The sequence below is a fragment of the Eurypyga helias genome, unplaced genomic scaffold (genome assembly GCF_000690775.1).
Source record: "Eurypyga helias isolate BGI_N326 unplaced genomic scaffold, ASM69077v1 scaffold2366, whole genome shotgun sequence".
In the NCBI taxonomy this organism is placed as follows: domain Eukaryota; kingdom Metazoa; phylum Chordata; class Aves; order Eurypygiformes; family Eurypygidae; genus Eurypyga; species Eurypyga helias.
In genome coordinates this window covers 6612-27763 of record NW_010257018.1, presented here as the reverse complement: position 1 = coordinate 27763, position 21152 = coordinate 6612, and the positions used below count along the sequence as shown (strand labels likewise).

General features: G+C 36.7%; 1 protein-coding gene across 1 annotated transcript in view; it reads right to left on the bottom strand.

Moving 5' to 3' along the window:
• LOC104511288 (anoctamin-3-like) overlaps positions 1-15331 on the bottom strand; it is a gene marked incomplete at its 5' end in the record, with an annotated part of 53373 nt that extends 38042 nt beyond the window's left edge. The window contains 3 exons of the mRNA XM_010153845.1: positions 3242-3378; positions 14085-14156; positions 15119-15331. Coding sequence (XP_010152147.1) covers positions 3242-3378; positions 14085-14156; positions 15119-15331 — 422 coding nt within the window. The remainder of the gene's footprint in view (positions 1-3241; positions 3379-14084; positions 14157-15118) is intronic.
• Between the last annotated feature and the right edge of the window lie 5821 nt (positions 15332-21152).

The window sequence follows — 21152 nt, the reverse complement described above, 5'->3', positions numbered from 1 at the left end:
TTTTTCAAAACCACCTATATGAAATTCTGTAAGCAAACTATTTGTTTTGCAGGAGAGAGAGGAACAGATATGTTCAAAACCTGAAAGAATCCAATAAAATACCTAAACAATGGATTTCAGGTTTTCACACGTAGATTTATCTTTCAGTAATCGCTGTAATAATCTACACTGAACACACTGAGTTTTGCTTAACTTATAATAAATTTTCAGCCATATGTCCAGCTGATCAGACATAATTCTACATGTGTTTTGGCCAATTGCTTATATAAGATCCTTTTTAAAATTCCGTAGAAGTTATGTAACATTTCTGGAGACCAAAAGAGAAATTGTTTCAGATACTATCAAACACAAAGCTAGTCTGAACATGCAGTATTATAGTGGATATCAGTGGATACCACAAAATAATTTCTTTATAATTTCTGAACCCGTAGTGATAATATGTGAAAATTGTTCTACAAATCCTTTATTTACATTGCTAAATAGCAAAACACACTACTTAAATAAAAAATTCATTTGATTAAAAAAATAACCATCAAAGAGAATAGTGTAGTGAAAGAAAGAAACAGAAGTGTAATTTCTCTAATATTTCTATCTTGCCTCTATACACGTGACAGTAATTGGCACACAAAAGAATTCACTGCTACTGACTGCGCTGCTTCCCTGGACAAATGTTGCCTCCCATTCAAGTGATGAATTCTATATAGCTTGCTTTCCTTTCTTAGTGAAACTAGAATATTTCAAATACCAACTTTCCAGTCTTTCCAATCAGGGACTTCTCATTTCCTACATTTCCCTTGCACTGGCAGATACTGCTCATCCCATACTTTGCCCAGGATCCACTTGTTGGCATCATTCCTCTGCATGAGATACCATGACAGAATCACATACATCGCATCATACTTTCTGCACAATCTCAACAGCAGTTGGTAAAGAAAAGACGTCAAGAGATGGATAATGAAGACAGCTTCTTAATGGGTCTGAATGACTCACAATTTTTCATTATGAAATCTTTGGATTCTGAGCTGATACCAACCTCCACTAGAGGAGATTATGAGTTATAAATCATAACCAAGGAAATGAGAAAAGTAGACGACCATCAAGGTAAATGTTGGCATCTAGACGCTATATTAAAATTATCTGATGTTTCTAAAGCTTTAAAACTTCAGCAATTCAAATAAGATTTATGAAAAGTGATGCACCATATATGTGATCTGAAACACTGCATGATTCTGGAAAAAAATGTGCATCAGCAAGATAAGTTCGTTATTGCTGAAGTACTGAAGTAGCTCATCATTGAGGCAGATAATAATACCAAGCATTAACCATAAAAAACTGTTTTAGCAATTTTACCCCTGAATCTCTCAGGTGTAAAACAACCCTTCCAGAACAAGCTTAAATTAGAGTAATTAACAAGCAGAGAAGAAGAATATGCTTTTAACCTTGTACAATTTGCCAATGTGGTGTTTCTCTTTTTCATTCTCTGGTCAGACTGAGGAGACTTTTTAAATAATGATAAATCAGTTTATTTTCCAAATACATGAGAGTACTTACCAGCTGCAAAGCTGTAGGACAGTCTTCTGTGTTTTCAACAGTCTCAAAATTAATTAGAAGCCTTCTTTTGCTAATTTTATACCAATTTTGGGAAGAAGTTTCCCTCAGACATCTTCCACTAATTGCCACAAACTCTTGTACAATAATCCAAAGGCAAAATAGTAGCCTTCTTTCCTAAGGCTAACCTAAATCCCTCTGCCTTTTTCCTGTGGAGGCAGGCAAACAGTAAACAGGAGGAGAATCCTGCTTGGTTGCCTCAGTTGCAAAAACAGTATAAAAGCAGAAGGAAGTTTCCAAAGTAATTGCTGTGATGAAAGGAGTTGTCAAGGCTAAAAGCCAGATGTAGCTTCAGAAGACTGTTTTAAAACTCTGAAGCACTTTGTTCAGTAGGTCAGAACGTATGAAGATTGAGACATTAAAAGTACATTTTTGTCTGAACATAATACAAATAAAAGGCTTCTCTTTAAACTTTGAGAGAGAGTTAGCTTCCTGGCTGCCTATAAACTTTATATCAGTCCTGAAGGCAGGGCTTCAAGAAAAGAAAGCTAGTGGTCATTTTATGTTTTATATGAAAATACAAACAATATTTTGCTTTAGCACAATGAAATGCCTGTTACTAGATAGACATGATCTATTCCTAGACATTTTTGGTAGCGGCCTTACCTGTTATTAAAAATATTCAGTTCTATATAACATAGTCTAAAGTCTGCACGTTCTGCATTATTTTTTTCTTTTAGGCCACATTTCACATGAAACGCTTTGTCTACTTTACCAACAAAATCAAACAAGAACATCCATTATTATTTGTGTCTTAATTCAGCTAGACTTGCAGAAACAGATTAAAAAAATCTGTTTTTCATGCTTTTATATACCAAAAATCAGAGCATTGATGGTAAAAACTGTTCTGCAGAATACACTACTTCTTCTGCCTGAAGAAGAAAATAATTCAGAACTTCTCGAGGTCTGAATTGAGGTCGTTTGTCATACATTTACAAGCAATTATACTTAACAGAAAAGAGAATTAAGGGTCTCTTAGTCCAGAGTGGGTACAAAAAAAATACATGTTTTGAACTGAAAATCAGTCATAATTCTTTGGTATTATAGTGGATGAACTGCTCTAGAAAATGCATTGTGATGAATACTGTGATTAGGTAATTACTAAGCAAGGTAACATGTCAGTTTTATCTCTAAGATGGCTTTCCCAGTACTTTAGTTGAGGTTCCTGAAAACACTCCTACACTCTCCTATACATCAGTGAATTTTATCTTTCATTCAATGCGTATAGATTTCATTTGGATTTTGCTTAGAAGTAGAATCCTACACTTTAGATCACTCCAGACGGATCATTTGCTACACAAACTTAGTTCTCCTAGAGTCTCCCAACTTCTTGAGGCCTCCTAGCTGACATGGGAATCTTAAGTCCTAAATTCTGTGCAATATAAATTTTTTGAAAGAAGGCTACATAGGTGAGCTGCTAAGAATCATGAGAATCTCTGATACTATATAATTTTGGTTGCTTGAGAATCTCATTCACTGATTCTTTAAGTCAAATGATAATATGGGAGCCACTTAAACAAAGGAGATGACTATTTATTTAAGCCGCAACTTATCCCTTAAAAATTATCTTTTTAAAAATAATTAAGCACATTCTGAGAATTGATACGATTTAATACAGTTCTGTGTCCATTACCTTCAATGATGACTTAGTCCGAGGCTCTGTTTTCTGTCTGGTAAGCTTGTTTTGAATAAGCAATGACTGATCTGTACGAGCATCATAATTTCCATGTTCTGAATCATCTGTGTACGTGTCTTTGTCCTTTCCTATGTCTGAAGGAAAAACATAAGAAAAAGGCAGGCTCATTTTAGGTTACAGTGAGGAGAAACTAGCAGTACTGTTACAGCCACAGCCAAATATTCCTTTTAAGTACCCAGTTTTCAATCAGGTATACTCTGACCTTTCCTGCAAAAGTTTTTTAATTGAACTGTTTTCGTGTTTGTCTTAAAGTGGAAGTGACTTCTGGTTTTAGTAGGAGGCCTACAGAAACTTTTTTCTATTACCATTCAAATCAAAAAAGCCCACAACATTCTTCTCAGAAGTTGAAAAAAACATCCACAAAGCAACATAAAGCAAATATTCAAATGCTTTTGTGCTTGACTCACAACTGTCAAGACTCAAAAGGTGTTATCAAAAAGGCAGGTGCATCCTGGAGACCAGAGGACCATCTCATGTTTTAAATATAAACAAGCAATTTAAATGCCCAATTCCCCTACACACACGCCGCCCAACAAAGATGTAGTATTTGAAACTCTGCGTATTGCAGTGACCACTTCAAAACATATTTTAAGAGGTGTCCCTCATGGTGGTATAAGAAAGTATTTCCTTTTCACTGGATTTGTGCATAATTGCTCAACAAACTTTTCATAAAAACCTAGTTGAGTATGTAAAGAAAGCTGTGAGTGACTGAGGACCTTCCTCAAAGCTTACTAAGATCTACTCTCACAGATTAAATTTCCTCCTGTATCATCACTGCAGGCAAGTTAGAAGGACTTAAGTCTCTGAGTCACCCTATATCCTCCACCAGAAGGGTGACTTTTTTTCCAGACATTTAATTTCCTTGCATGTTCTCCATCAAAAAATCATGACAATACTTACCATATATATCAGCAGGAGTAAAATAATGGGTAATGCCTGTACAATGTTGGACCATGTAAAGTTTTAATGACTAATCTTGAAATAAATACTTTAAAGATAAAAAAGATGGAATAATCATTCCCACACAATTATATCTTGGACAAATTGGAAATAGAAACATATTCAGACAAAACAGTTACCCACAAATCCCGAGCCAAGTTCTCATCTCAGCTTTCACATCAACATGGGAAAAGTCAGGGGGACTGGGAACAGCATTTAGCCCAGTAATTCTAAACCCTAAATAGAAGCCAAGAAACAAGTCATGGTTGCTGTGGGAACCACAATCTTGAATTTCCTGAATTTTCTATTCATAAAAGCTCATCTGCAACAACAAAGTATTTTTCATTAAGTTGTTCAGTTAAATTCTCCACAGTAAGTAGTACAGAAAAAAAAAATAACCACAATTATCTCATGTAGCCTAGACATCCCTGAGATGGAATATTAAACTGGAAGATTTACCAAGCGCTGGGGTTTTTTCTGCAATTTAGCTGCTTACATAATGATTACACAAAATGAACCCTTGGTAATTTCTGATACTGATATTAACCTCAGCAAATCTGTGAAGGGATTTCTTAATGTATGAAATAACCGGTCTTCAATGTCAGAGCAATGAACTTCAACACTTAATTTATTTTAAACAATGTTTTAACCTAATATACAAGTTAATCTGTGTAATGTAGTTTAAGTATATGTACTTCTTCTGCAGCATATATTAAACCAACACCTTTAATATAAAGAATTATACTCAAAGAACAAGTTCAATGGATTCCATCAGATTTCTATATCAGAACCGGTTAGAAAGAATGACTGGAATACACGGGTATTAAGAGGCTCATTTTGTTTCTTAAACTGCATTTTTTGCGAATTTCTTTTGATCAGTTTCAAATGTTTTAAAGAATAGACAATGAATAGGTTGGGTTTAGAAAAGATCTTGAGAGATGACAGAAATGAAATTTTGCCACTAATAGCATCAACTGACTATGTTTTTGTATTTGTCCACTGCCAAGTTCTTTTTCTGTAGTAAGTTATCCGCCACTTTTATTAAAAGAGAAAGTCTTTCTTCAGTAGTTTTCCCACTCACTGAGCCAAAATTACGTTCCCTTAAAGATAAACTTACATGAGCTAAATTAACTTGAGCTTGATCATTCCTAGTGCCACCAGTGTGTACTACGATACACAGTGATTTAACTCCTTAAGCCTTTCTCCAGAAACTGCAGTTTCTAAACCTCCATGACATTTTTAAATAATGTTTGTCTATAAAGTAACATAATTTTCTGTCATCCTTTCCATCACAATCTCTACTATTTGCGTTTGCATTTTATCTGCCATTTGTGATTGCCACAAGCCAAACCAACATCACGGCTGGAGTTGTACTGCCCAAGGATGTTTTTAATGTAACACACCCCAAAAGCACTGATATGGACTAACAGTCCTTCTATTTGACTTGCTTTAGAAGTACCCATCTTTAAGTTCAAACACTGAGCATTTACTTGACTGCAGCTCCACAAAATGTCATGAGAAATTCTTTCCCTCTGCACTGTGAGAAAGCTACTGTTTACTTCATTTTTTTATTTCCCATCATGCTTTTCCCTGGCCTACAACAACTCTTTTGGTTGTTACTGTCGAGATGAACTGCCAGCTCTCCCTGCTCTTGTAGGTCTTGGATGGGCTCTAATGCAACCACCACAACCAACCTGTTTGACTCTGGGAGAGGGAGGATGTAGGCAAAAAGCTAGAGTAGGGGGAAAAAAAAAAAGTCCACATCCTGTTCATATCGGTCTAAAAGCTCAGGCTTTCACAGCAATTAACAAAACCAGGAGTGTCACACTCATATATGGCAGTGGAATTCCAAGTACTCGCAATTATGGATTAGTTTTTTCTTTTTAAAAAATTTTTCCTCTTTTCGGAGCTAAACAATGTTGATAAGCTTCACAGCTGTGTAGGTCTAATCAGTAAAATACTGCTCTATAATGGCCAATGAGCAATATTTATATGTTGAAATATATCAGTTTAGCAGATACAGTGCATTAGCTTGCAGATAATCTAGACTTACACTTCAGTAAGGTGCTAGAGGGAACAGTAAATTCCAGAAATGCATAAAAACTGTTTAGTCAACGTAAAAATCTGGCAAACTTGGCAGAGTTACGAAACATTTTTCCATTTCTTCTTTACTGAAGGATGAAATAAAAAAACCCCAAACCCATAAAATAATTTTTGTCCTGTTAGTGTCTCTTGGCTAAAAGTAGCTCTCCTACTTTAAAGGTAAAGTAAATGGCAGTTCTCTGAAAAACTTGGAAATGCTGCAAAACCTTAAGAGATACAAAGAAGAAAAAACAAACAAAAAGGTGTGGGGGGAACCTCATGACTGGTGCAAAAAAGCAAAAAGTCTGCTGCAGTGGGATAATTGCAAATGTGAGGATGGGACGTGTGTATACTCATGTCCATGTCTGCAAAGCGACAAGGACATGTAAAGCACATCTGCCTTCATTCTTAACCCCTCTCTTTTTTGTTTTTGAGATCCTGGTAGAATTTGCTCTAAGTGCACTTATAGGATGAAATGTTGGAGAGACTTTCAATTCTGGGAGTCTTTTACCTAATAATGCAGAAGCATTTAGTTCAGAAATTGATTTCTAGGTCCACACTTTGCATCTTCATTTTTGGGTCTTCTTAACTGCATGGTTACCTTTCTTTCTATCACACCTTCCGGAAGGGCCAAGACTGCATTTTAATTTTATGACAGTTAGAGGATAAAAAGCACTTGTCCTGATTTCTCTCTAACATGCCATGCACTAACATATTTTAGACAACTGTAGCGTAGGACAGCAAATGTTTTTAATTGAAATATGCCGTAATTATGGAAAGGAAAATTTATATAAAAATTATTCCCAGATAGTTTTGGTTTCACAAACTTTGATAGGATGACTCTTGGCTCAATCCTTTGAGCCTTTACACATTTAGGGATAGGCCCTGTAAAGCTTTCGTAAAAACGAGATTATTGGTCAATAAATTAATCCTCTTTTGTCCTAATTTTAGTTCTAGAAACAACAAATAACCCAGATAAGGGTATCACGAGACACCTGGATAAGTGGTAGTGTGATGGATTTAGGTTTTCTTATTTTATTCTGCTGTGTACCTGGAATACTGTATTGTATACATAACATAGAAGGTTTTTCCGCTACCTATGCATGTGTATTTATATGTCAAGCATGACCGTAACAGACAAGTAAAGGCTTTTCTTAACCCACAATTTCTCATGAGCTGTCAGACAGTGGTAACTGTTACACAGAATATCTCTCATCTTTAAAAAGGGAGTCAGGCAGGTATTACTGCTGTTTGGGGAAGGTAAGATGGTGTACAGAATTGGAACAGGCAGATTAAATGCCTAAAGCACTTTGATATTTTGAACTCAATATTAAGCCTTCCAAAGACTAATCCTTATATTTCAGTGAGCACTGTGCTCCTAACGGATCACACAGCAGTGAGCACTGTGCTCCTAACGGATCACACAGCTTCTTCACCCATTCTGCCAGCTCTCCAGGCATGACCCAGCTCTAGTATGGGAGCTGAACAATCCCCTCAACACCAGGTATCGGGAAAAACTGTCCTCGTACAGCTTTTCGGTCATGTTACAACACAGTCAGAACAGATATGACGGCCCTTACCCAGGCAGGCATTGCCTAAGGACCACAAGCTTCTCAAAAAATTATTCTAAAAGTCACAGTGGAAACATCACGTTGCTGCTGAAGCAGAAACTGAACCCAGTCTTCTTGAATCACATCCTCCGTGACCTTCCAGGCCCTCCTTTCACATCACCACGGTATGTATTGCACAGGTTATTCTGTCCATGTCAGTCTATCATAACATCACTTAACCAACACCCACTTACAAGCACTTCTGTAAATGAGCACAAAAAGGTTTTTATCATGCAGTTGTTAATAATACTGTGTTAGAGACTTTGCATGTTTTGGTTCAGGTCTTCATTTCTCAGTCCACTACAATGCAGCATGGTGCATAAATAAGGGATTTTATGCATAAGCTTTGTAGTAATTTGGTTCAGGATACATTCAAAACACGGAGTAACGGTTATGACAAAATTATGAACTACATCACTCATGATAAAGTTCCTATCTAGGAAGGATTTCCTGTTGTGCCAAGGAAGATAAGTTACTATGCATACTTAACTCATAATTAACCCCCATAATGAACCTAATTCAGAAAAAAAAAACACTGAAAAAAAAAATTAAGTAATGTAATTTTATTTGCTACTGAGTGTTGGTTTTATTTGGCAAATAACTTAAAATTAATACTAATTATAGCTAAATCCTGAATCATATCTAAAAATCTGAATCAACACAAATCTGAATTTGCATTGATTATATTATCCATCACTCACTTTCTACATCTTATTTGGAATTAAATATTTCAGCTTAACAGTGGAGGGCAGATACTCTGATGATCCTCTATCATTTCTGGTGGTAGGATCTGCAGAAAGCTACTGACATGCTTGCTTGTGTTAGAACAAGCAAACTGGATTTTTAAATTAACAAGCAGAATATCAGATTCACAAGTCCTTCTCCTAGTCTAATTGGATTTCCAATATGGCCTAACTATTGAAAATCTTGATGCCTTATCTACATGTGTGATAAACAGGAATTTTAAAGGCATTAATGTGTATTGTATTAAGAAATCCCTTTTGTAAATCTGATAGGCAGTGTTTGAAAGGGAACATTAAAAAAGGAAGTCAAACCTGGCAACACCAATGATAGCAATTTTAACAACAGGGAGGGACATAGCAAATGGAAAACCATGTCACCTATCAGTCCAGATAATGCCACAGTCCTATTCTTTTTGCTAAACCCTATGGACAATTTGAGAAAAGATCAGGCCATTCAGTGGAATATTATTTAGTGGGTTTGTGAGCCTTTGCATCTTACAGCTCTTTTTCACCTGCACCATGCATTAGAAGGGAGCATTTATCTCAGTTATGGCAAGAAAAAAGTTATTTTTCTTAGAAAATGGGAGTTATTCCTGAAATAAATTAAAATTTTCTCCTGCAAATCAAGTAAATTCCCTTCAGCTTGACTCAAGAGTAGTTCACTTTCAGTTCAGCAAGAGAACTGCTACATTCTCCTAAACTCACTCAACTGCTTTTGAAAGCACATTCAAAACTCTAAAAAAGTATGTAACCGCCTCCTATAATTTTAGCAGAGATTAGTGAAGATGATCTTCATCTGTTCATGGAGATAAAATTCTAGTGCAAATAACCTTCATCAAAATTGTTTACATTCTGGTATTTTTTAGAAGAGATGGACAGCAAAATTTGTGATCGTTCAAAGATGAGGTTCATTTCCTTTTGCATATGATGGCCCTTAAGGAAAAAGAAAAGTGTTATTTTAAAACTTTTACCAATTACTGTTTCTTTATAGATGCATGTGCACAGAGACATACCCCCACAACAGTGGAGCAGCTCCTGGATTAGCTAACTCATTAGGTAACCTTAATGTGGCTGCAACCTTGTTATATTTCTGAAACTTAAAAAAAAGAAAACGTTTTAGAATAATACAAATTTTTATTAATGTGATTTTCTGTATGTAGTTACTATGTAGCTACCAGGAAATAACTATTCCCCACTTTCCATCTCCAGCTAGGGCCATAAGCTATTATTGGTGGTAGCTGCAGTGAAGACAAAAATTCAGTAACCGAAGTTACAGCTATGTCATTAGAACCCAGCTGGCACAATCAAAGTGATTACTGAGTATGTCTTTCAGAAGAAAAACAAAAGCACAGTAAAACCAGAATGGAATATAAATATACACTACATTTTTTTAAGCAAGTATCCACAGACAGAAGACTTTAAAAAAAAAAGTATAATGATGAATTCCCTTAGAGAGAATGATTGTCAAATGTCTGAGTGTCATTGGTGTGACTTTCAAACCTATTAAAAATGGATGACACTGGAATTATATTGTTACAGCAATGAGTTCAGACTTTAATTTCCAGGTTCTTGGGTAACACTAATTTACAGGTATCTACAAATAAAACACATATTTTCATTTTTTCTTCTATTTACTTCTTATAAGACAGTCACACTCGATTGTAAAAAGGTATGAAAAAATTTTTTCCTGTTTTGCTAAATCTATGCCTTTCAGGTATTTGTAACTACCATACCAAAATGAGGGAGTAGTCCAGTGCTAAGTCCTGTATCACAGGTATACCTTTCTTCTTACCTAAAATACACAGTGAGACTTAGCCTGATTGTCACTGTCCTCTTACACAACCATGTCTCCTGTGTCTGGCATCAAAAATTACATAGGCAGTAAATAGTTCTACTGCTTCTGTAAAAGTTGCCCTGAAGTCTTAGAACAGAAACTTCAGGAATCTTTCAGGAAAATTGTCAAGTATTACCTGAAGACAGTGTGTATGTAATGTTACAAAGTTGGTCTTGCCTGTTGAACCCAGTAAGTGGAACCTCAGTTTTCCACTTTCCAAACACACACTGAGTGTCAGCAGCAGGGCGCCAGCTACCCTGTGGTGGTCTCCCCCACGGCAAGAAATCCTACCTTCTTTTAACCTTATGTAAATAATCCTGAAGACGACTTGAAAAATCGGAACGTTCTCATAAAGAGCTTATTCAAAAAATTCCCCCGTGTGTGTGTGTGGTGGTAGGACTTGACTAGCTGCTTGCAGCTGAGTTGACAGAAGCAAATGAGCCTTGTTATCAACAATAAATCCACTGTAATTAGTTATTCCACTAAATACGTTATATTAGTTAGCAGTCATATTGGTCTCTTGGAGAAGCTTTTAGGTAAAATGGCATTTTCAGAAGAGTCAAAAAGCAGGAATATTTCACTCATTTGATGCGTAAAAATCTTAAAAGAAGCTGCAGTGTAGCTGGAAGGACTGAAGTTCTTCAGTGAACTGGGAACTGATGTTAATTTTACCTTTTGTGAACTCAGTCACAAGAAGTGACAAAGGTCACTTGAACCAGAACTTTATACTCTTCTTTAACACAAACATGTATGACAAGAAAATGCTTTTTCAAGGAAGTGGAAGCAATAATGTAATTTTGTTCTGTACTGAACACCAAAATCTACAACCACGCTTTGAGAAATAGAAGGTTTTAATATAAGTAATTAAGTGATGTTTTACTTAATGTCCAGATCCAAAAAATAGGTGCTTTCTACCTAGGTAAGATTTAAAGGTCCTGATCACAGCCTTCACTGGATGGGAATTTCCACGAAGCTTTGGCTAAGCACTGAGCATTCCAGCACATCTGAAACCTCACAGTTCATACTACATGTTGCAGAAGCTCAATGTCTATTATTTTGCTTGAATTTACCGATGCCTCAAACTAAACCCACTATTTACCACCTAAAACTAACAGAGGAAAAAGAATCCACAATGCCCTTGATTTCGCTTGTCTGTGTTTGCAGTCACAAAGGTGTAATACATTACCTTCTTCATAACATTATTTATATACATTACCTTACTTTATAAATCCACTGACGTCACTAAACAAGTCCAAGAGATTTAGGGTCTCAATAAACTGAAACCAAAGAACCTGTCCATTGAAGTATTTTATCTGATGCCTATAACCCCCTTCTCACAAGATGATGTTTGTCTACAGACACAATCCTGTAAGAGGAGAAAGCCATTTGGCCTATTTTCTGTATACTTCCATGATGCTGCCTAATTAAAAATTCACCACATTCACTTAATTCCATATTCTTTTATGTTCTCAGGAGAGCGGTTGAAAAGGTTCACTAAGAAGGTGATACCCATTAATCAGCCTATATTGCAAATTCCATCAGAGGGCAGGACGACTGACTATAACATGTAGCAGTGCTGCATCATTCTCACCTATCTGGTGATCAACGTTCAAGCAGCAATATTCCCTTTGGGGTTTTTTAACACACAGATTCAGGATAGAAAGGAAAGTTTTAGTCTTGGAGACAAATTTTTACCCACATAAATACGTTTAGCAAACAAACTGTATTTTGAAAGTTTACAGAAAAGCCATTTCTTTTTTTTTAAATGCACCTTTAACTGTCCCTGATTTGCCTTTGTGAACCTAACTGATAATGTCCATTTTTATCTAGGGCAATTCTTACTAACCACTTCTGTGATTTATTTATAAATACTCTTTTCTTTCTTGCTTGTAGCTCAACATCCCAACTAATTACACTTCTGTAAATACAGAATAACTTGACTGATTTCAGTCATCTAATTTGGGATTGACTCAATTAACACAGGCAAATTAATGAGTAGAGTTAGCAAAGGGCTACCATTTCAATATTTTTTCTGTCTCTTCAAAGAGCTGAGCTGTAGTCAGGAGAAGCAGCCATACCAAAGTTTAATACAAATTTGAGTTGATGAGACGCAATCTATCTTTTCCTCAGTCACTGAGCCCTTCATGCTTCTTTTCAGGTTAAAACTAGGTCATGTGAATGAAAAACAGTCCATCACTTTCCATGAGAAGAATTACTGCTGCCATACATACATATGCAACGATATCAACACATATATGGCTAAGCAATTAGTGAAAACCAGAACAAGATATATCAAAAAACCCAAAGCAAACTTTAACAGTGAAATCTTCTGGTACCCATACTTGCCTACCCAATGAAACCAATTACATGAAGAAAGTGCAGTAGCTTCCACTGGAAAATTACTGGGACATTTGACTTTCCTATAGAATCTTCATGCCAAACTTGTGGTCCATGTCATGATTTTGGAACATTTTGAGTTTGTTTTGGAGGAAGTATCAATTTCACTAACTTTTCCAGTAGCTACCTCTTTAGAAGACCTTGAAGAGCCTCTTATCTATCATATATTTGGGGCATCAAGAAAAATCAATGCGAAACATGTGAGAGGTGAGCAGAAACAGCTTGCAGGAAGACAGCATTTCTAGTTCGATGCTGCAGTGACTGTGAGCAAAAAGGTCTTTCACAGCAGTTTTGCAAGGTGCAGCAAAATCTGTGTTCTTGATGTGGGTAATACATGGTGAGGGAATTTCAAAATTAATTAATTTTGGAACTTACAAATTACTATTCCTGTGTGCATATACACACTCACTTTGCAGTTGGAGGGACAGGAAGACAGCATTTCTAGTTCGATGCTGCAGTGACTGTGAGCAAAAAGGTCTTTCACAGCAGTTTTGCAAGGTGCAGCAAAATCTGTGTTCTTGATGTGGGTAATACATGGTGAGGGAATTTCAAAATTAATTAATTTTGGAACTTACAAATTACTATTCCTGTGTGCATATACACACTCACTTTGCAGTTGGAGGGATAGGATTATTCTAATAACTCCCTTCCTACTATCTCTCACTTAATTAAATCATCGGGATGGCATTAATGCAGGTACAAATATGCTGAAATGATAACTATTTTTCTGCATTACTCATTTTTTTGCCAGATTGGAACATTTCTTATACGTGAATATCTAAAGCAAAAACAACAACGTAACAACTGCAGCCGTGACAATACTGTACAATATGACTATACAGGAATAATAATAACAACTGAATAATAACTATTTCAAAGAAATCTCAAATGCATGCTTCCAAGTGATTTTGTTATGAAGGATTGTTATGGGAAAAGGTTATACTGAATGTATGAAAAAATGCTTCTCTGTCTTTAAGTCACTACTTACTGTTAGTCTAAAAGGTGAGAAAGTATCAGGAAATTTAAAATTGCACATATTTCTTTAATTGCATTTAGCCTCTGCTTTCAAAAAAACTGGAAGTTTAGGGTAAGTATGGCCTTTCCACACTTAAATACTGGAAATGTAATTGAAGAATCATTAATCTACTATAATTTCAGTTCAGACATAGACTTACCTAAAAATGGATCATTGTATTCTGTATTAGACAGCTTGAGCAAGTTGTTTTCCAAAGTCTCCATCACTTTAGCTAGAATAAATGCAATATTCATATCAGCATTCACATGTATTTTGATAGTAAAGGGTACACATTTTAAAGCTATCAGTGACTCAAATGAAAATCCTAAAGATGAAATTTTAAGAGCACTTTCCATTGGTGGAAAAAAGAACAAGAACACTTTAGTGAAGACTTTCACTCTATTCCTGAGAGAAGTTTAACTTGGTGAAATAACTTACTAGAATAATAATTAGTGTCTATCAACATTAAGGAAGGACTTAGCGAAATTTAGCAGCAGAGGCTACTACATTCATTCTATAAAGGTTCACACACAGTCAGCAAGAGTGTATGGCAATAGCTGGCAAGAGGTGACACACATGGTGATTGGTCTCTCCAACTGGACTGGGTGCTCTGTTAAGGCACGTTTATCTGTTAAAACAGAAATCCCAAAATAAAACTAGTTCCCTTTCCCAACACAAGCTAAAATTCACAGGCATTTTCTCTGTTTTCTCTCACTCTCTCCATACCACTCTTCCCTGATCCTGCTATTCCCAAATGAATGCATCACATACTTAAAGACATTTCTTGCCAAAAGCTTAATATTTATCTTTTCTCTCTCCTGGAACAGACTACAGAAACCTTTATGGTCTTCCCCAGCATACAGGAGCACTTCTTTCTCTTGCTTCCAGTGAGAAGGAAATAATCTTGTAATCCAGAAAAATATAATAAAAATTAGTTTAAGTCTCACTTCAAACATCATAGAGATTCACTCAAGAACCTGGTATCGTGGTTCTTCCAGCTGTTTTGTGCAAAAACATCTCTCCAACCAATCTCAGACATCTAGAAAAATCAAAGCCTACCAGACGCCCCTATAATTTAATGAAAGATGCTAAAAAGTTCTATCTAAGACACAACAGGACTTTAAATGATGTTCCCATATATCCCTTCCATCCCCATTGTTGGAACAAGCTCCTGAAAGAAAAAAACCCTCTTACCTCGTTCTGACACTACATCCACTGTAGCTGTGGATGTCCCTGCACTTAGAGGCTGAGGCCGGGGCTGTGGCTGCACACGATTCGGCTGCAGAAATGACGAATGCTTGCTCAGACTCTGAGGATGTGTTTGGCTCTGGGCTAGGCATGGCATGGATCGTCGGGAGGGTTTTAATGGATGCTCTTTCACTGTCTCACTCTTGCTTGTATTCATTCCTGAAAAAGCCAAAAGGCAAAGAACACGTGACAAAAGATAGATGGCTAATTATGAAATTTCAAGGTCATTCATTTGCTTAATAAGCAAGCAGTCAACTAAACAAAAACGTTTAAAATATTTAAAGTTCAGAGAAGAATATAGAGTTTGGAACAAAACCCAGGAATTCGTCACCTGCCTTTCCATCAACATCCCCTAATTCCATTTCACAGTGTTCTAAATCTGATGATCCAGCGGTACACGTCACGCAGCCATTCAGAAGGAAATAACAGCACCCAGTGCCATCCACATTATACCTGCCTGACAAAATTTTAACTCAGTAGCAGACAGGAATGAAAACCCTTAAACAAGCAAAAACCTTCCAAAACTGAATACAAGCATAAGACGTTCACAAGCTTTCTGAAGGATTCATGAACACCTTGTCCTTTGAAATGCAGCTGTTTGCATGTTCTGATGAATCTATTTGCCCTCTCTAGTTTTTCTTCTGGGACACATGCACAATCTCGGGTTTTCATACGTGTTGCCTGGCTTTAGGCTCAGGTGCCTACATACAGACAGATGCATCAGTCAGTTGTGTGGTATCAGTGAACACTTTTGAAAAATCAAGATTATTAAAGTGAAAAATGTAATTTGGGGATCCCTGTTTTTAGTGCAGTTTTCAAAATGATGCAACATTCACTCCCTGTTCTGAGTTTCTCTCATCTTAACATTACAACTGTATTTCCAAACAAAGGTTTTATAATTAGCATGGTCTCTATTGCATCTCCTTGTTGGTAACAGAACAGAGTTAATCTAATAACTGCTTATACTACCTGTCCGCAAACCAGAGACTGGCTACGTTTCCTAAACTTACAGTACCAGGCATTAAGAAAGTTAACTGTCATTTGAACTTATGGAAGTTATTTTTAACTCTCTGAATCCTGAAACAAAGTTTCCCTTTATGTTAACTGTGACCCTCATTAACACTAAATTGTAATAATGCAATAATAAATTCTAAAATTTCTACATTTTCTAAAAATTCACAGAGCATCAATAAATAATGCAGGTGCATTTGTCTAGGAAAGTACAACTGGTGATGTAATAGTGACTTACTATTACATACACACACTCAGTGAATACCAGGTATTCCATAAAAGAACATGAATATAAAATGAGACCCCCAATATGAACCTGTCATTATTTGCCAACACAGGGCTATATACAGCTATCATTACACATAAACATGCTCATTATTCCACTTCAACAATTAGATACACTGCTGAATGTTCAGGTCTGACACAAATAAGCATTTAGTGATTATAGAATGACTATATGAATTTACGACTGTGTCTCTGCAGTAAGTACACTTTGTACTGTATGCTGGTATTTGGCACAAAGGACGGTTTACTCGCACTATGAAAACTTAAAATAAAGCTATTCCTGAAAGGATCTTGTATGCTACGAGGTGTGAATTTAGTAAAACAAACAAAATTTAAAATACAGATATTAAGGGCATTCCATTCCATAAAATATCTACACCTTCCTTTCAAAGCTACAAAATTCATTTCCCCTTCGTCATTATGGGATTATATTAATGCTCTTAATCTTTTTACTTACTGGGTAACCTTTGTGAAAAACCATTGTATAAGCATATCGTGGCAAAACTCTCCATATTTCAAAGTCAGTTAGAAAAAACAGTTAGGGTGGGGATTTGGAAGAAAACTCAACTCATAGTTATTTCTGGGATACAAGGAAATTAAGTAGCTTTCCTGAGTTTACAGAGAAGAAAAACTCATTACTCATGCACCTTCTGACTTAACCTAGGGCCTTGATACACACCATCCTTGTAACAATTGATTCAACACTGAGCAAAATCCAAGTCCGTTAAAGAGCTAACCTACTGCGGTCAGCTCCAGGATGGACAGGGTTTGTTCGTTCTGCCTTTGCTTGCAGTCACATAGTACCCCAGGAACTGGCAAGTCAGGCAGAAAGAACATGTTGGAGCATGCAGGCATGTGTGCCCGAAAGCTGGAGAGAGAGAGAGCCACATCACACTGGGGACACACAGTTCGTGCAGAAGGAAAAAACAACACACAACGATGATGCAGTTGCAGTCACTCACTACCTCCCACAAGCAGACCGATGTCCAGCTAGTCTCCGAGCAATAACTACCTCCCCACCTCGCAGATTCTACCGTTGAGCACGATGCTTTACAGCATGGGATATCCCTCAGGTCAGCTGTCCCAGCTTTGCCCCCTTCAGCTTCTTACCCACCGCCCGCCTGCTCACTGCAGAGCAGAGAAAAAGAGAAGGCGGGGATGCTGTGCAAGCACTGCTCAGCAACAACCAAAACACTGGGGTGTTATCAACACTGTTTTAGTCACAGATCCAAAACATAGCACCAAACAGGTTGCTATGAAGAAAATTCACTCTATCCGAGCCAGACCTAGTAGCTCCATTCAGAATTCAAAGTTAGAAATTTTTGCTGCTCTCTTGTTCAAATGCCTCAAGTTGTTCCACCAAGAACAATACAACATGAACTCTGAGTCAGCTGCCTTTCCTGTCAAAGTGACCTATATGGAAACACACCACACAAGAAAAAATACAGTTCCCAAAATATCTAGGAAATTTTTATGAACAAGGATATTCACATAAACAAAGATTAGAAATACGCATTGATATTCACCTCTACCAAAAATATAAGGTGGTGGAAAAAACCTCACAGAATATCTATGGTTTCAATGCCAAGGAAAATTAAATACATGGGGTTTTCTAGGAAGAGCGCTAAAGCTTCCTGTCTGTACAAGATCAGCAGATCTGTGCTTGCTGCACAGTGTCAAAGATCCTCAGCTTAGTGTAGAGAGTCTGTTTTACTACACTATTTCTCTGCTTGACAGCACAATTTACTCTGCAGCATGTTCTTATAAATCTTAGTCTCTTAGTAATATATATTACCTCTCCCTAACTGTGCTGGAAAGAAATAAGTAATCTAAACATTTCTGCTGCTTGGAGTGCCACAAACTTCCAAGGAATTTTCCCCATCAAAACCTGTACCACTCAAAGAAGGATGTCACACCAGCCAGTCTCTGATCTAAATCTCAACATATGAGAGCACAAAGAGGGTCCTTTGATTAGCTGGATACTTCCCACATTTAACTATAATAGCGAAGGTTTAAAAGGACTTTTCATTGAAAAACTGCCCAGAGCTGACAGAACATGCTTTGATTCAAAGTAATTGCTGCTCTATCAAGAAATGCAGAACTTCATTAGTCCACCACGGACAGTTCTTCCAAATAACTGTTCTTGGTCAGAGAGATTACGTATTAACTTCCTAGGAGGTTAAGGTAGATAGAGGTCAGCTTCTGCGGCCTCAGAAGGTGCCACAGGTCTTAAATTGGTCCGAGCAGAAAGCACTCTGCGCTTGACTGGCACAGAACATCCGTTCCAGAATCATTAAGAAGCAGAGTGGCACTGGGCTACAGCCCCAAGGATGCTGTGTTACGAACAGAGCAATGCTACGTCTGCCCTGCTAGCTCCAAGGTTTCTGAGGAGTATTCTTTGTAGTTCTTCCTAAATGGTCATGTTTATTAGATCAAAATCTGCAGAAGTTAGACATTGCAATGGGTAATGCAGAATAATCTATAAAAAGATGTATTTTGTAATTGTTCTGGATGGCTTTAAACACCAATTTCTTAAGTGATATGCTGTCAGTAATTACGGACCCTGGCACATGATTATTACTGTTGCCAAAAAAGATGTTTCTTGCATCTGTACTGGAGTCACTGTGTGTAGCAAGATGAATCGCTTATTACCAAAGAAATGTACGGGAATGCAAATAACACACACTGTCATTCAATTTTAACAACAATTTAAGTGATACATATTCAAAAAAAAAAAAGAGTATAATTCTTTTATGAGGCACTGTTTCAATTTAAAAGAAAATTACTCCCTTTTGCGCTCTCTCATAGTATATTCCTCTGTCACTTCAAACAGATTCCTTAATACCAGGGTGCTTCTGCTTGGAGCGAGTGAGTCACAGCAAAGCAACCTCCGAGCACATTTGGGGTTAGGCGAGTAGTATGATCTACCCGCACGATCCAAATTTAACAAGTTAATTCATCCCCTGCTACCGTGTCAGAGTCCAGTTCTGGGATATGCTGGGTTTGGTGGCATTTGCTGCTGCATGCCAGTGCTTACCCAGCTCCCGCACACAAACAGCTTATGGTTGACATCATCAAGTGGGTCACTAAATTGATTTATTGAGATTATTTTGATTCCTTCCTCTCTTCTCCATAGGGGTGTTTTCTAGAATCTGTACCTTTCCAACTAGAATTTGCTACACAGACCTTGCTTGCTCAGGGATATTTGGATCTGCAATAAAAGACATGTATACACGTAGCAAAAACAGAAGACACTTGTTTTTCTATTTCCCTACAACATATCTCTGGCACTTAGCATGAGTATGGAAATGCATATAGCATGAATATAGAAATTTCTCGCACTGAAGAAAAAGGTGGTTGAAGTTTGTGGTTTAATCATATCCTGCCTTTTATTTTAGCACTTCTGCTTTGGAAAGTGTTCTTTCTGAGGGGAAGCTGGGGATTCCTGTTATGTAGGCAAATCCCTACATGGCTCAAAGCCAGAACAGCCAGCTGTACTACATCTTCTCAGCTTCCTGGCAGAGCAGGCAGGAAAGATGGAGCTAGAGCATGATGAGCTTTTCTGATCATTAAATCAGTATGCACAATTTAATGCACACTCAACATTATGCCAGTCTAGAAAGACTCTAAATGAAGCCAGCTCTCAGATGCCTCCACGTCTTGGCCATTAGAAACATAAATGAAAAAATCACCTATGCTTCATTCCATGAAATAGAGATGCAGTCGAACACGTCTTTACTATTAAAAGGTAAAAAAACCCCTGCATTCCATTTGCACCTAATTTTAGAAGAGGAAAGGTTGACAGCTAGTCCATATGCACTGTTAACCCAAAGCTGGAAGCACCCTTACCAAGGCTGGACCACTGCTAACTTAAAAAATAACAGCTCAGTAACTACTGCCCATTTAATCCAGCACAAATCTTAGCATAAAACAGGAGTAGCTACTATGTAGGTCATATCAACAGCATCAACTTTACAGAGATATGCTATATAACAATGTCTACAATCAATATCAACAGCATGTAGGTCTTACCAACTACTCATGTCATCACAAGTTTGCTTGAAAAAAAATTCCTTTTTCTTTACTTCTATAAGGCCTTTGGCTTCACATCCTGTGTATTGCTAATTAAAATGAAATGTCATTCATAAAACACATTAAATGGACTGAGAACCTGATAAATCTCAAATGTCTCTGTCAATGGCATCATCATAATTAGAATCTTTAATCATTTAAAATATGAAGAAAAGCTTGCAATGGCTTTCATTATGTTTAAGTTCAATATAAAATATATCTCTACAGTATCAGGTATAAAATAGCTCAATTTTGAAGAGCATTTGGTTTTCAATACTCAACAGATGTCACAAGTACTTACTGCTAAACAATAAACTTACTCTGATTGGCAGCTGCAAACTAAAAGGACAACTTAATGTAGAATAATTATTAAATTCTGGGAAACCATAACAAAAAGATTAATAATGAAGAAATAATAAATTATTTCAGCAACAACAGAAGTTTTCTTACCTCATTGTAATATCTCAACAAATACAAAAGGTATTCAGTTTCACATATTAGACCCTTACTTAAAGAAGTCAGGAATGTACCCATACTTTTTTTTTTCTTTTTTTTTTTTTATGAAAGTTAGACTCAAACTAGACGACCTTTGACTTTGTTTTGTATTTTTAGA